This window comes from Cystoisospora suis (assembly GCF_002600585.1).
Source record: "Cystoisospora suis strain Wien I chromosome Unknown contig_5372, whole genome shotgun sequence".
Taxonomy (NCBI): Eukaryota; Apicomplexa; class Conoidasida; order Eucoccidiorida; family Sarcocystidae; genus Cystoisospora; species Cystoisospora suis.
Genome location: NW_027158162.1, coordinates 1 through 16714, shown reverse-complemented (window position 1 = coordinate 16714; position 16714 = coordinate 1). Strand labels below are relative to the sequence as shown.

The following is a 16714-nucleotide window of genomic DNA, read 5'->3' as shown; positions in this document are numbered from 1 at the left end:
GGGGGTAGTCGAGGCCAACAGAGGGAGGGGGGAGGGGGGGGGGCCTGAACAAGACGGAGAGAAGGAGACCATCAAGGTACTGAGGAGTAACAAGTTCGAGGGACAGTTGAGAGCGGACCATCCCATGGGGCTGTGTGCGGTCGTAATACTCCGTTGCTGTTCTTTCTTGTACATCTCCTAGAAAGAGCGGAGATCTCGCGAGACCGGTTCTTCTTCACGTCTGATGTCTTCTTGGTAGGCAACTACTAACGTTTTCTCCAGACAGGTGGACGGCTTCCTTGGCGTTCCAACGTGAGGATGAGTGTACAGGAATGAGATAGATATCATGCCTTAAAGTAAAGAAGAGGTCCTTTTTTCCATCCTTTTTCTTTTTCTCTCTCTTCTCCTTTTCCAAGGGGGTGGAGCTGGATCTGATAGAGTTCAATGGAGAGCTAAGATATCTTTGCAGCCAAGTTTTCTAAGAATCTCTCAGGACACAAAGAAGGAGAGAGTGATCAGCTCAGACTGTCTGTCTCTATTCTGCTGGGGGCCCTCGTGCTGATAAAGAAAGAAGGAGACAAACACATAGATAACTAGAGAGACAGGTACATATACAGGTATCTAGACATAGACATTTCCATAGATGGATAAGAATATTACCCCTCCATGCTCTGGGTGTTCTTCTCTTCCTGATTAGATACTGAAGCAATTAAGCCCTATAGAAGATATCTCTGTGGGCCATCTCTATCTCTTTCTCCGGTTTCTCGTGATGAATGCAATTCTGTTTTCCCTCTTCGTCTCCTAGGAAAGAAAAGCAACGGAAAGTCAGCATTTCGCTAGACATCTCATTGTCTTCTCCATCTTACACAAAGTTCATCTCTTCATCTGTCTAGTTCGTCTCATCTCCGCTTCCTCCTTTTTTCTGTCGTTCAAGCTCTCTTTCTCCGAGAGGAAAAGAATCCATTTAGCATCAGGTCTTGTCCTTCATCCGTTCTTTCGTCACTTCAACTGGATCTTTTAACGCCTCTTCTCTTTCTCGTTCTTCGTGGAGAAACCATCGAGGAAGGATGTCGACCTCTATTCCGATAGATCTAGGGAAAGAAGAACAAAGTCTTCTTCCTTCTTTCAAATGGGATGAAGACGACAGCCATGTATCTCTTACCATTGGCTTCTCAAATCTCCTTCAGTCTCGGACAAAGGAAGATGTCGATGATATCATATCGAAAACGTCCGTAGATATTTCACAGGAAGACGAGAAAACTCTTTCTATCACCTCTTCGTCTCCCTCTTTCGTCTATTCTTTCATCTTAGAGTTGGCTGGAGGTGTTAAAAGGACAGATTCGCTTCAAGTAAAGAAAGAAGGCACATCTATACTCCTTACCCTAGAAAAGAAGTCTTCAGGTTTATGGAAAGATATCTCATCCAAACCTCTCAAGGTGACTAAGGACATCAAAAGAAATGAAAAGAAAGAAGATGAATTCTCCTCTCTTGCCTCAGTAAGAGATACGCTCGCTTCTCTTCCATGCATCAGCCCTCTGGCTGCATCCATGTATACACATAGAAATGCTGCCTGGGCGATCTATCTATATAGGTATAGGCGTACAGCGACGTACATGTGTATATGTGTTCGGACCCACGTATATACATCTGTATAGGTGGGTCCTGCATATGAAGAGGAATCTATGTGTGTCGGTCCGTATCTATCTATGTATGTGTGTATCGAGTACGCGTACATCTATATCTCCACATGTCGGGTTGCATATGCATGTGTCGATATATATGGGGTGTGAATGTATACCCACATGTATCACCTTTGTATCTGAAGCAGTTCTAGATGTCTAGGCATATATGATGTCTGTATCGACGGGTCCGTTTGTATGTATATAGCTTTCGATACATCGTTGTATATCTATATCTATCTATCTATCTGTGTCTTGTCTATCTATTCGTACTTCCAGGTTGATGAATGTTCTTTCCTCGCTAAGGAGAGAAATGTAGGATCAAAGAATATTGTCGTTCCTTCATTTTCTCGGCCTCCTACCAAGACAGCGAATAAATACTTCACGTCCATTCATAAAGAAGACATCAAAAGAAAGACAGAAGAACCGATTCCTGAAGGAGATGAAGAAGGCGAGGAAGATCACATCACTAGCCACGAAGACCAGAATTCCTCATCCACGTCTTCTTCGTCTAATACGATGAATATAGTTCTCGAACAGGTATCTCCAGAAGACTGTCGACCTCTCTCTTTCTCAGAAATCCCTGAGCTCTCAAAGGAAAACCTCAGTGTCGCGGCAGCCTTCTTCAAACCAAAGAAGAATGATGGTAGCAAGGAGAAAGAGGAGGAGACGAAGAAGACGGAAGAACTTTCTCTCACTTCAGCTCAGAGAATGCTAACGTTAATAGAGATATGGAACGCCTCATCAAAAGAAGAGAGACTCGAGTTTCTTAAACGCCTCATTGAAACGACGAAAGAAAAACTGAGAAGCGGAGGAGGAGAAGAAGAAGAAGAACAAGGAGGGGGAGAAGAAGCAAAGAAGAGGAAACAAAGAAAAGCCAATTGTTTATTGAGCGTTGATGAGTTATCAGCCTTTCTAGCCTCAGATGAAAAGAAGAAAGGCCAGCTAGATGGACAGAGAAAAGAAGAAGATGAAGGAGACTGTCTAGGTGATATCGACGCGTCCTCTCAGTATACAGCTCAGGGTGTAACTTACTGTAGTCGATGGATCTCTGACTTGAAGACATTTCCTTCTCTCAAAGATAAAGCCGACTGTTTACAGGCTTTGATCGAACAACTAGGCTCCGACGAGATCGAAGTCATTCTGTCTACGTTCGTATAAGAAACGTACATAGACATTTCGATCTCTTCATCGTCCTACCATTCTTCCTTTGTTTCGTTTCTCTTTCTTCCTTTTTCTTGAGGAATCTAGAAAGCAGGAGATCAGTGTTACTTGTCCTTATCTCTCTTTCTCTTCGCCTGTATTTGGACGCAAGAAACGCCGTTGCATGATGACCAGTGAGGGAGGTTCGAAACGGGAAGATCAGGAGATAGATGAACAGGGGGTAGCTAGATGGAGAGATAGATTAAAAGATGAAAAGGGGGAGACTGAGGGGTGGATGGGTTGACGGACAGGAGAAAGAGAATAAGATTGCTTCCTATGTCGTCTTCGCTCTTCATGAAAAGGTATTCAACAGCGAAAGAGAAAAGAAAAAGAAGATATAGGACGACAATGAAGAAGTAAAAGAAGGAATGTACGAAGAAGGATTGTGATTTGGGCTCTGCAACAAGCAGGAAGGAAAGAAAGATACAAAGAAGTCTTTCTTTCATTCTCTTCTGACTGACTCTTCGTCTGGTGTTTTCTCGTTGTTCTTTTCTAGAGAGTTCTTCGCCAACTACGTAGGTACTAAGGCTGCTGAGAAGAATCTAGGCATCATCAGGGTGGACAGATAGATATTCTTATCGTTACAATATACTCAAGGGAACGATAAGACACTACGGATCGCTCGGAGAGGCTCTTCTCAAAGAGAAGTGAAAGAATCAACTGGATCCCCGAAGAGAAAATAAAGACGAGAGAGAGCAGCTTCTTCTTGTGGAGAATGTAGATGATCTCCCTCATGATAAGAAGAAAGCACCAAGCTGTTAACAGTGTTCATGTACGGTAGACAAGAGAGAGCGTGTGAGGGATAAGACAGATCGCTTCTCTCTGTTGATAAAGATTTGCTGCCGGTGGGTGGTCTCATTGCTCTTCTGTACGTACACTTCGAAAGCATTACGACGTGAAGATAACATCTATCGTCAGGGAGTGGTGTGAATCAAAGACTAGAAGTGTCCACACATAGAAAGTCATTTAACAGAGACGGAAATGCATGTTTGTTTGGCATTCGATCAGGCAAGTCATCTCTTTTTTTTTCTTGACACCTTCATATCGTATGTAGTCTCGAAGAGTGAACAAGTACCACAGAGGTAGCTCCATGATACATCCGTACACACTACGTCTGTACTGCGCTGCTTGCCTGGCGCTTTCTAGTGAGGGCATTCTGAGTTCATTTTTTAGCTCTTTTCTTTAAACAGAGAGATAAGCATCACAATCTTGTGTTCTTTCATTTTAAGCAAACGAGGGGACAAGAACGTAAGCGGAACAAAAGAAGTAACAAGAAAGATGAGAGAGAGCGATGCCGGTGACTTCGGGGCCTCTTGCTGTTCTTTCTCCTTGCCGTACTTCTTTATGCGTTTACACGGCTCCGCCAAGGCAGAAAAAGCAACGAAGAGCTTGGAAGAGTTCACAGCGACCATGACCGTAAGGGATTACTAGTGTGGTCTTGCAATACAGATGTCTGGCCTCCTTTCCTATCTTAGCTCACGAGCGACAGCACCGTTTGATTCGATGATCGCTTTCGTGCACGACGAGACTACTCGTGTTCCCTGGAATTGCTGCATGAATTGTGGGAAGCTAGCTGAAGAAACAGGAGTTGTACGTACACAAACTTCGCTTCGTAGGTGCATGTACAGCTTAAGACTGACGAGGCACGTGTACACTTCAGAACTCGGGAATGTAGGTACACCTCGAAATTTTAAAGGCAGAGTATTGTGTACGTACACGCCGAGTCTTGTCAGGTGTATGTACAACCCAAGTCTTATTAGGTGTATGTACACCCCAAGTCTTGCTAGGTGTGTGTCTGTACAATTGTCGGGTCCAGGTATACCTCAGCGCTTGTCTCTAGTCTGTCACTCTTCAAGACTCAGCAGTTTGTGCACGCCTCAAGACGTGAACTTATACGTACATCTCAAAACGTGTTGGGCGTATCTACGCTGGAAAATCAGCAGGCGACTAGACAGTTCTAACGTCCCCTATGTGGACAGCACCTACATGCGTATGACCGGCAGGTGCGCGGCGATGGTTTCGCTGTATGTAAGGGTACGCAGTTTTCCTGTTTAAAATCTGTATCTACGGCAGAGTGCACTCTCCGTTCTGTAAGTTCTACATGATGGCTGCTTGAACGTAGCAGTCACGTACATACAACAGACACGTATGTAAAAAGACTCCAGACGTTTTCAGTTGACCCTCACCTAGGTATGCTCTGTGGGAGGGTATGTACACTCAATCAGCGATGCCGTTTGGCTCTTGTTTTGCACCTGGAATTCGCTGCGTGTCTCGGCCTCGATTCTGAATACAGTCTCGCTTTTGTCTCGAATTTCCTTAGAGAAAGAGTGATGAGTACTCCCAAGCTTCACCCGTGGCCAGCCCATGCCTCTCTTTTCGGAACTCGCAACAAAGATTGCAGTGCTTATTCCATTTCCTTGTGGTCGGTCCGAATGAAAACTTCACGAAGACAAACAACTAACACCTATTTCTTGACGCTCGAAGACAAAAAATTCATACACATGTAGGTGTTGTACACCCGGGTGTACAGCGGGGCACGTGAACCCTGAGGTGTACATGCACCTGCTACATCTCGAGGTCGGCTTACACCACCTGATCCGGAAATCTTACACAAAAGGCGGAAAACCTTCTTCTATGTCTTCTCTCCAAGAATTGATTGAAGAGACAAAAAGTAAAGACAGATACAAATCCCTCATCCTTGTATCATCATAGCCATTACCATTTTCATCTATATCATCACTATTCACAAAAACGTCTTTCAAAAACAACACACTTCACTTGTACACGGACGGAGTTCTTTTCTTCTTCGCCTTCTCCTTCTTCGTATGAAATTTAACAAGAAAATACAAGAGAGAGGAAGAACAAGTGATGGTTTCTAGGTGCGCCGATCCATGTACAGAGACAAAGAAGCTTCTCTTCTCAGTCAAGATGCTTTGTCAGTCAATACCAGTCAGGGGGGAGATTAAACACAAAGTCTCTCTTCTCCTCTCTTCATCCTTATGATCTCGATTCTCAAAGCACACGAAATGACAAAGACAACCGTGACCTCGGTCTTTTTCATATTCACGAAACTCGGATGGGATGATAGATTTCTTTCTTCTGCCTTGCTTTTCATCGCCCAGTAAGGAACAAGTTTAAAGCAGAAAGAAGTCTCCTTTCGTTCTTTCTCTCTTCATGAGAAGTAAAAGCACAAGCAACCTCTGATCGCTTCACTCATCCAAGGCGTACTACTACTACTACATCGCCTTCCATACAAAAGCCGCTGGACAACAGTACTTGATTGACTCCCTCCTGAGTCTTCTCCTTCTCTTCTCATCTCCTTCTTCTCTTCTCTTTTAGCAAATCGCGAAATTTCTACAATTCAATCATGATTTCCATACCCCTCAGACGCAAATGACATGATACATGCATATGAAAAGAAATCTACTTTGACAGTAAGACACGAAGACGACAAAAAAAGAAAGTCTCGAAGAAGAAGAGAGAGGGGGGGGGGAGCTCTACGGGGGAGGCTCTACAAACAGCCGGACCATCGTCGAGAACTAATTTGTATCTATTTCAATCCTCATGGAGAAGCGTTTGCGCCTCAAAGAAACGCTTCCGTTCTCATTCCTCTTTCTCTCGTCTAAACATTCTGTCTCGATCACATTACAGAACCCTGACGGAGGCGTGGGGGGCATGCGTTTTCTTCAGAAAGGAGATAGTATACAAAGTTGCTATGATGGCAGAGAAGCTTGAGAACAGAAACACAGCATGCACTTTTTACATACGGTCACAAGAAGAAAGAAGCGAAAGAAGAAGGGAAGAAGAAGAAGGAAGGATGAAGAAGAAAGAAGAGAGAAAGGAGGAGGATATTTTCCTTCAGAGCACTGATCGCACGAAAGACGTTTTCGCCTCTGTTGACGGAGAGAGACAGGGAGACATACGCGCTTACACTTATGTGCAAGAAGAAGACCCGCGTATCAAATGAGAGCGAAAGTAGGTCTTCCTTAAGGAAACAGAAAGAAGAAATAAAAGCAGAAGACGAAGACGGCGACGAAGAGGAAACTTCACTTCAGAAGGTTGAACATTCACCTGGTAATGGAGGAGTAAAACTGCTGCTCAGATGTTTCCTGTATAAATACAGACATACACGTACACACGCACATACATACATATTCATACGTACACCTGAGACACCAGCCGTATTCTGCTAGACATCTACATTAGTGATGTATCAGTGCATGCATCGAGATGCGCGCTCGGTCCCACAGAACTGGATTTCGTTCTAACTCCACCAGCCCGTCCGAATAAAAATGTCTCCACCCTGTATGTACAGATGCTAGGTTGAGAGATATGCAGATACCCACAGAAGCAGAAGAAGAGAAACTTCGGATTCTGGATCTTCGTCTCACTCTCCAAGCCTCATGAAGATAGACAGATTTCTTTGATTGATTGCTCCCAAACAAAAAACAAGTGAAGAACATCAAAACGAACACGGTCATCATCTTCCCATAGAAAGACACAGCTTCAGCCGCATCTAAGCACACATACATGTACATATACACATGCATATTCATACACGCACACATATATACATATTCGGACACGGCGCTTATACAGACATGTAGACATAGTAGAGTGAGGGAGAAAACGCTTCACCCATAACTCTACAGATATTCTACATAGCTCACTCTAACTACACGGACTATTGGAGTAGCTACTAGGTGGATCCTCTCCTTCAATCTACGCATGCATGCGTATACACAGGAAAGCGTACTTTTGATTAAAGATCACCCCATTTACATGCGCGCCGTAACATGTGACGGGTCTCCCCGAGGCAAAGAAGCCCAGTCAGTATACATCATCCGTTTCGCTGCACTATTCCTCACACGTCCACAAACGAAACGTCACCTCTCTTTCTAGATCTTCTCCCAACAAATACACATTTATACACACGTGCATGTAATACTGCGCCCAAACAGCGGTACTATGTATCTATCTATCCATCCTTGATGTATCTATCTATGTATTCTTAATCTATATGTCTACTTATACCTTGACAGGTATGCAATCAGGTGTAGAATCTAAAGTCTAAGACATTTGCCGATATCAGACAGAAGACATGGGAAACATCAGAATTTCTTTATCTTATCCAGAGATGAAGAAAGACGCAGAATGAGAGACTATTGAAACCTTTTCTTACCTTTCGTCTTCAGTACCATCACACCCAAGCTCTCTTATCCTCTTAGCGATATATTCAGGTTGAGCTGCTTTCGATACCGCCCCTGACGCAGCTGTGGTGAGTACAAGAATGCCCATGACAACTAGAAATGAACCGCATCCAAAGGCGTAGATACTTGTATTCGCCATGTGCGCATACTCTTCGAACAGGAGAATCCCTCCTACCGACCCGCTAGCTATCAACGTCGCGTTCACCATAGGGACGACATACTTCGCCTCATATCTGAACGTAAGAGGCAGAGGAGAGGCGAGAAGAAAAGAAAAAAGAAAGAAGACAGTGAGAAGAAGAAGACGGGAGTGCTTGGAAGAGCAAAACGAGAAGGAGAATCTTCACACACTCTTCTGTGTATGAGAGAGATGCATACATACGTAGATAGACAGAGACCCATATGTGAATGTCAGAAGTGTCTGTATATACAGCTGAAGACGAGGCATTACGCAGATACACTTGCATGCATATTCGACAAATATCACATACACATGCTACTATACTCTGCACATGTACATGTAGACGTGGACGAAGGCTCCCATAGATACACATATAGACTCGTATGTATCAGTGCAGAGAGAGAAAGAAAGGTACAGTTCGTATCAACGTACACAGAGGCTACTACCTGACAGCGTCTGTCGGCAAACAGGTGTACCAGTTTTGTTTTGACGAACGACAGAAAGATACATCGATGCGAATGATAGCAGTTCTATCTCCAGTCGCGTACGTGCAACGTACATATCTGTAGATACACACGTACACCCACTCTACCTACACAGATACCCACACACGATATAAGTGCATGTATATATACGCACACACATATACATGTATGTGCATATATATATGGAGAGAGAGAGAAAGAGAGAAGTGCATGTCCATGCGAGCTCTCGTCTCAGCCCCTGCAAACATGACACCGAGAGTTATATAGAGACTCGGATGTCTTTTGATGGACGCAGCTCACCTGTATAGTGCGACATTCAGGAAGAAGAGTTGTAATCCACATAGAAAAGCAGTGAGAGCGAGAGAGAGAAAGAATTCATAGCGCCGTAGACAATTATAGATACCCTCAGAGCCGATAATTTCAATCAAAGCCTTCGCACTGAGATTTCCTAGACCTCCAAAGACTCCGCTGAGAGAAGAGACTGTAAAACCCTGGAGCCAGTAAGGTGCACCTATGCGACTACCTCCCGATGAGAGAAGAAGAAGACGTCTTCTTGTTCTCCCTCCTCCCCGTCCTTCTTCAGTCGAAGAATACACGGTCTCGTCAGTTAGAAAATCGTCTAAACCCAAGCCAGCAGCATTCCTTCCGCCTATAGAAGACGAAAAGCAAGAAAGGAGGGAGAGAGAAAGAAAGACAGGCGAAAACGGAAAGACGGGAGACGGCGTGCTAGTAGAAACACTTCCAGAGAAAAAGCTTTGAGTGAGTGTACAGATTTATGAAGAGGGTTGTTACCCAAGGAAGCGCAGACCCAGTGGTGTATATACTTCAGGCAGTGAGAGGAGAGAGAAGAAGGTTCCTTCACACGAGACCATGTGCTAATAAACAAAGGTATGTACAAACAAAGACACGTCTTCATGGGGCCTTGTGAAAGAACGAAGCTTTACAAAAGAAAGAAGAAGATCAGGACATTCTCTTCACCATCATCATTTTCCTCTAAGTCTCTCCTGCTCTTTCCTCCTGTCCTCTCCTTTCTTTTGCGTCTTACCTGTACAGAAAGGCGTCCGGGCTGTATGTTTGTTTACAGGTCTTTCTTGTTCTTGACCCAGATGGGACGCTGACGACGAGGATGAAGATGACCTCCATGCAGGTAATGAAGAAAAGGGAGGCGTCACCAGCATACAATAGACTATATACATGAAAACGATAGCGACATATCCGAGAAAGACAGGGCGCGTTATCAAAAGCTTCAGACTCGAAATCGTATATGGCGGAAGCTGAAAAGAATGGAACAAAAAGCGGCAGAAAAATAGAAACGAATGAAAGAACAGATGCTGATGGGAGATAAAGAGAAAAAGAAGACAACGGAAGAGAGTCAACGAGAAAGCAAGACGAGTGGATGGATGGAGGTTCTTGACAAGAAGAAGACAGAGAGATTCAACTAGATCCTCTTGTATTTTCCTATTCAAAGACATACACTGTACACGACACAGGTGGACGTGAATCTCCTCTCATCTAACTCATACTACCATCCATTCCATCACCCCACACATGCGCTATGTCAACTCTCAGCGCAGTATCTACCTATCTATCTTTTATCTATCCATCTGTTTTTAATCTATCTATCTTGGTGCTATTCACCTATCTTTGATCTATCTATCTATCTGTCTATGCATACTCCAGCCATTTGCATCAATGAGACACCGTGTCATGAAGGCAGGACGTCTCTCGCTGACTTTCCCTCTCCCCTGTTCCGCCTCTACCTGTCTGGCATTTCTATCTCTTCAGGAAATCATCGCCAGCTGTCAAAGCCCCTTCCTCTCTTGTGTGGTATGTACACCGTAAACATAGACACGCATACAAGCGTACACATATAGGTAGACAGATAGATACACATAAGTGTATATATCCATACGATACGTACACATGCATGTATCTATGCGAACAGGAGGGCACTCTGGGAAGCCGGAAAAAAGAAACATCAGAAAGCCTCCGCCCAACTATCATCAGAACACTATGAGAAAGATGAAAAAGAGGGACATATGAAGAGAACCGAAAGAGGAAGAAGAAGAGAAAGAAGAACAAAAAAGAAGAAGCAAACATCTACATTTTTCTCTGGTTTCCTTTCTTGTCTTTTTCTTCATGTCGACTTACATCATGAGCTCCATACGCAATGACAAGAGTAATACCAGAGAGAATGCATGCGGACCCTAGAAAATCAGATGGGAGAAGTTTCTCTTGTAAGAGATATCCAACGAGAATCACATTCCAGAATATATGCATGCCTCCGAACGGCAAGACAATTGACTGCAGGAAAAAAGCAGGCAGACACGAGAAAGAAAGAAAGAATAAAGAAGGGAAGAAAGAAAGAAGAAAGTTGTCGTTCTTTGAGATGGAGCTTTCGTTAACGAGAAGAAGACCTACTTACGGTTGAAGCAGAAGAAAGCGCTCATTGACAATATTTCTTCAGCAGGAACGAAAGCTTAGATATGATGCTTCACAAGACACAAGAATATACGATAGAAGAAGAAATTACCTTCTACAGACACGCCTGCAAGAGAACATCAAAATGCAAGAGAACTAAAAAAGTTCTGCTAGCAAGACAAGCGAAAGAGGTACACAGGTTGGAGATTTTCCTAAGAATGACAAATGGCTCTAAGACGGAGACGGAAGAAAGAAGAAAACAGAAGGAAGATAAACCGGGGAGAGACTTATGCGCCAGAAGAGAGGAGGCAGCTTCCTCTCTGTTCAAATCTGTTGCCTTCTTTGATTTCTACGTAAAACACGAGCTTCGTAGAACCTTTCATTCCATAGGGTGGTGGGGTGTACATACACCCGGCTGATTCATCTCTCCAAGAGTATGTACACCCGATTCATCGGTCTCTTCAGGTGTACGTACACCCAATTCATCCACTGCTTTCGACGTAGGTGAAGGCGATTTATTCATGTCCTCAGCCGCAGTACACCCAAACCAACCATCCCGGCAGGTGTACGTACACTCACCGCAGCGGCGAATTTGAGAGCAAGGACTGTTAGGAGAGGATTTATAACGACAGTTAGAAAAGTCCCTAGAAGCCATAGAGGCCGTCGAAAGAGTGAACGAGCTGATTTTCTTATTCGATTAGACTGCTCTTCATCTCCCGCCTCCATCCTAGACCGATGCCTCTTAGAACTTCCATTGTCTGAGCCAAGACTATTTTCATTAGTATCTCTGCCTCCACTCCCTAATCCTCTGCTTCCTGCCCCTGCCCGACCATGCTGTTCCTGTACAGAGATGAAGCAACAGAAAAGAAATTCCAGAAACTCAGCGACCTCTCCATATACGTATACGACTATGTGTAGACGAATGTATGCATATGTGTATGCATGTACCCACGTATATCTGTATCTCTATCAGTATACGTACGCATGCGTCGGTTCTCGACAACTCAGCTGGCTGTTATTTATCTATCTGCGTAGAAAGATATACGAAAGTTGACGCGTAGATATATCTGTACATGAATGAATATATGGCAGTACGCAGCCACGTAGACGTATACATATTGGTAAGTACATGTATACACACATGTCGGCGTAGAGTGACATGTATATATGTGTGTATACATATTGAGGGGAGACAAACGCACGATCTCCGTGTCAAAATGCTATAGAGATGTAAGCAGATACATACATACATACATACGCATATGCATACATGTCTAAACATGGTCATATGAATATACGTATACATGCACCGGAAAAGCCATGAGTAGACTAGAGAAGCGTCAGGACCATCCATTCACCCCTACACGTATGTTCGTATGCTTATGCAAGTACAAAGAGAATAGAACTCTCGCTCCGAAAGAGAAGAGGAAAGAAAGAAAAGATACGCGGATACAACCTGATTGACATAACCTCGTAGCGACTCCTGATGACCTCCCCATGCCTTCCTTTCATCTGTATCTCTATAGACAAGTTGACTTTCTCTCTGTACATTCCTCGGCCTACGCATCTATCTAACAAACTATCCACCTTTGCACCTATGTGTCTCTCAAGATCTCTATCTATCTGTAGCTAACGGGAAACCTGAAAATGTTCTACATGAAAGGACGAGAAGCAGATCGCCGATCCATAGGCTTTTTCTCTCGACTTCGGAGATGACATGGAAATAGAAAAAGTCACCATGAAACCAAGAGCGAGACAGAAGGAAACGCAGGCCAGAGTGAAATGAAAAGAGAAGAGAGAGAGGGAAAGAGAAAAGAGAAGACAGAAACCTTACTCGCACAAACGATAGACGGACAAGATTGTCTCCCATAGCCCCTGCAAACGAAGATATGAGACCTAGTATGACTCCTATATACCAACTACTATGTAAAGATTCATAGCCTAGACGTAGATACTCGACGAGAATCTCCGAAGACGAGGCTGTAGACGAAGCCGTCGTATTCAGAAAATAGAGTAGAAACATCTTGGAACGGACAGAAAGAAAGAGTGGAAAGATGAAGGAAAAAGAAGAGAAAAAGAGAATGAGAGAACGAGAGAAAAAAACGGAGGGAGGCGCGAAGAAAGGAAAGCAGGTGACTGAAAGAAAAGAGAAACAAGATCGAAGTGAAGAATTGACAGTAAAGACGGAAGAATCGCCAGGAGACAAGGGTGGCGTGCATCCACCTCTCTTAGAAGCCTTCTTCTTCTTGTGGTTCGATATCTTGTTATGTCCTCGTATCTTCCTTTTCTCCCTCTCTACATGGTCTATCCTTTCATTCCTTTCCTTCTCTCAGACTATCGGTAAGAAAGAAGGTTTTCAAAAAGAATCGCTCTTCCTTGTCCTGCTAGGAGGCACTTGAAGGCAAGGAAGAACGAGTGAACGGTGTCCCCTCTGTATAGACATGCATATAAACAGACAGAGAAAAATACCAGAAAGAAGAGAGAAAGAGGCAAGAAACCATCAAGAAAAGAGAAGACGACCCCTGTCCCCTCTTTCCTGTTAAACGTCTCCTCTGTGAAAAAGAAGAAATGAAACAGAGAGAGATACTAGTGGTATCCGGTGAGGACTTAGGAGGGAAGAGAGGTCCAACTGCTTGAGGAAAAATGCAGAAGAAGTGGAAGACAAGCGACCATGGGATGAAAAGAAGAGATGAGAAACGTCACAAGGAGGGAGACAGAGAGAAAAAGGGAAAAAACTGAAATAAAAGAGGCAAGAGGCGAAAGGCCGTGAAAGGAAAGGGAAGAGAGAATAGAGAAAAAGACGCTTAACGAAGAAGACCCGTTGAAGCTCCAGTTGGAGGCTTATTCACAATAGAGCAGAAACAGAAAGAAAGAACACGAAGAAAGAAGGGGCCGAGTAAGCTGTAAGAAAGAAAGGCAAGAGAGAAACAGCAGTGTGCGAGTAGAATGAAGACCTTGAGAAAGAGAATGAGAAGACGACGGAATGAATGAATGAATGCCTAGAAAGAAAAACTTCAGAGAACTCCGGGCAAACGAAGGAGCGGGGGAAAACCCTCCGGTTCTTTTTCCTTCTTCTGCTTCTTCTTCTTCAAATGAATCGACGGTGTGATGAAAAAGGAAAAAAAACAATCGATGAGTCTTATTGAAGACGAAAGAAGAAAGAGACCTTTCAACTTGACCTTGAGTCGATCAGCGCGCCGATGTGAAAAGTCTCGACGGAGAAGGAGAAAAAACAGAAGAGCAGCAATGCGTGCTGCTGTGAAAGAAAAAAAGAGAAGGTGGCTGGATGGATAAAAAAAACAAGCGAGGGAGAAAGAAAGATGCGCTTCCTCTTTGTCATTAGTCAGGAAAAGAAAAGAGCAGAGCTTCTCTCTTACTTGTTCGCTGAGCCATAACGATTCAGTCGATGATCTCTAGCAGCAGAAGCCTTCGGGGCTCCGAGACCGCCCCCCCCAGCCAACGTGATTCAATAGCTAGCTATGCTTGACATGACCAGTCGTCATACCATGATCGCACTACTACTCCTACGGGGAGAAGGCGGGGAAAGGGCAAAGGCCGACGAGGAGGAGGAGGGTGGCCGATAAATGAAGGCGATGAGAAGGAAGGAAAGGGAAACGCGGTTGAAGGGCACGAAAAACCTGGATAAATGAGAAAGAAAGAAAGAAAAAGACACCTGTTTCGGGGTGTCGGATAAACTGTTGTCGATTGCAGGTGTGGAAAGAGTGAAGATCACTGGGAGACACAAAGGACTTCCTCCCTTTTGATCTGTTGATGCCTCATCAATCCACGGCCCTATAGATTCAGATAAGGGAGATTAACCTTCTCTTTAGGAGGGAATATGTCTCGGGTGTCCTACCGCGCGACGAAGTGCATCTCCTTCCTTCTCTTCTTTTTTAGAGATGAAACGTTCTTCACTTCATCCCGGTCGGACAAAACTGTTTTCTCATCAGAGAAGAAGCTCCCCTTTAGTGGAAGAAGTGTTAGAAGAAACGTAACGATATTCCAGCCATATATATCTCTCCTTACCTTCATATACTTATTGGAAGGTCTTTCCGCCTCTAGCTATTTATCTACTTACCGTTGCTTTGTTCCACCACTTCTAATTCTCTCATCCCCTTCTCCTGCCCTCCTTCCGCCAGCACCTCTCCCACCTTCTACCACTACCACTTACAGTACTAACTAGTAATCAAACCACCACGATCACTGACTCCGATGCTGTCTCTTCCTCCTTCTCTTTCTTTCCTCTTTTTCGGTTCCTTTCCCAGGAATCTTTCGATTTTTGATGCAAATACGTGGAAGAACTCAACAGACCGTAGTAGAGGGAAATAGTCAAGAATCCGACATAGTTACAAAAGATATGATATGTGTGCATCTGCCTCCTGGGAAGAAGTTTTTGATGTGTGTTAGCTGTCGTGATCATCGTCGATTGTGTGGCGGGCGGCCCAGCCAGCCGCGATAGCAAGTCGGCCCGGCCGGCAGACGGACGAGGAGGATGATATACGAAGGAAGCCAGGGACGCTATGGAGCAGGGACGAAGAAGTCTCCCCCATGTTTGTTTTTCTCCTTTTTGGTTTCCCGCCGGAGAGCAATTTTCTTCGGTTTGTGAGATGGTTCTTTCTTCGAAGGAAGTCTGGAGATTTCAATAGGCACTTTCTGCTTACGTACATGCCCCGTAGTGCAGGGCTGCTCCGCCGTTGTCATCCATCAATACCGCCGTCATCGTCGACACCGAAACAGCGACAGACGTTCGCATTCCTGGGATTTGGAGTCCATTTGTTTTCGCATCTTGTTCTCTTCTTTCCTTCCTGCTGTGCTTACAAACTTTTCGCCTTCTCCGGGAAAGTCTTTTTTCCTGGCGACGAGGAGGAGAAGAGAGGTATGCCAACGAGACACCAACAAGCTCGTCTGATCGGAGTGACTGAAGTTTTTCTGTGGCAAGCCAGCAGGAAAGAGATTATTACTAGGCAGGATGTCAGCTAGGCAGCAGCTTCTTCCTGTTCCTCTTCCGGCCATCACCCATCTGGTTGAAAGAGACGAAAGATCTTGTGCATAGGATGACATCGATAACTCATTAGGTGGCGTCCTTCTCTCCTCTGCTTTTGTGTAGGAACTTCAGCAAGGACAAAGAGAGGGAAGAAGAAGAAAGCGAAGCAAGTGTGGACATCCAGTAGGCGGTGAGAGACGATGAAAAGCGTGTTTTCATGCTCCTGCTGCTTCGAGTTTATTGAGTCTCTGTGGAGAAAGAGAGAGAGAACTGGTATTGTATTCTTCGTAGAAGATAAAACCAAGTAAAGGAAGACGAATTCTTTCTCTTGCTTCGGCCTTCGGCGGATTGTGAGAAGCAAGGAAGAAAAGCGAAGATTGGAATTCCTGTTCTACGTGGTGCTCTTCCGGAGATTCATGCTGTCTCATAGTTTCTGAAGAAGACACGGGTACAGATGGGGACGATTCCTGTTGAGGGGAGGTGCGCATGTATTTGGTGCCTATCCTGAGGTGTACATACACGTGTCGTGGATCCTGAGGTGTACCTACACCAGACTTGGATCCTGAGGTGTACAG

At 44.4% G+C, this 16714-nt stretch overlaps 3 protein-coding genes across 3 annotated transcripts; 2 read left to right on the top strand and 1 right to left on the bottom strand.

The window, feature by feature from the left end:
• Positions 1 to 125: 125 nt before the first annotated feature.
• CSUI_009167 (uncharacterized protein) lies at positions 126 to 4121 on the top strand. The gene is made up of 2 exons (XM_068069285.1): positions 126 to 1475; positions 1938 to 4121. The coding sequence occupies exons 1-2, from the start codon at positions 1047 to 1049 to the stop codon at positions 2817 to 2819; spliced, it is 1311 nt and encodes a 436-aa protein (XP_067918741.1). The 5' UTR covers positions 126 to 1046; the 3' UTR covers positions 2820 to 4121.
• Positions 4122 to 5258: 1137 nt separating this feature from the next.
• On the bottom strand, positions 5259 to 14607 carry CSUI_009166 (magnesium transporter nipa). The gene is made up of 7 exons (XM_068069284.1): positions 12990 to 14607; positions 11735 to 11995; positions 10886 to 11038; positions 9780 to 10008; positions 9035 to 9383; positions 8044 to 8304; positions 5259 to 6970 (listed from the first exon to the last, which is right to left on the bottom strand). The coding sequence occupies exons 1-7, from the start codon at positions 13176 to 13178 to the stop codon at positions 6913 to 6915; spliced, it is 1500 nt and encodes a 499-aa protein (XP_067918740.1). The 5' UTR covers positions 13179 to 14607; the 3' UTR covers positions 5259 to 6912.
• Positions 14608 to 15417: 810 nt separating this feature from the next.
• Positions 15418 to 16607, top strand: CSUI_009165 (uncharacterized protein). The gene is made up of 2 exons (XM_068069283.1): positions 15418 to 16031; positions 16263 to 16607. The coding sequence occupies exons 1-2, from the start codon at positions 15704 to 15706 to the stop codon at positions 16331 to 16333; spliced, it is 399 nt and encodes a 132-aa protein (XP_067918739.1). The 5' UTR covers positions 15418 to 15703; the 3' UTR covers positions 16334 to 16607.
• Positions 16608 to 16714: the final 107 nt, after the last annotated feature.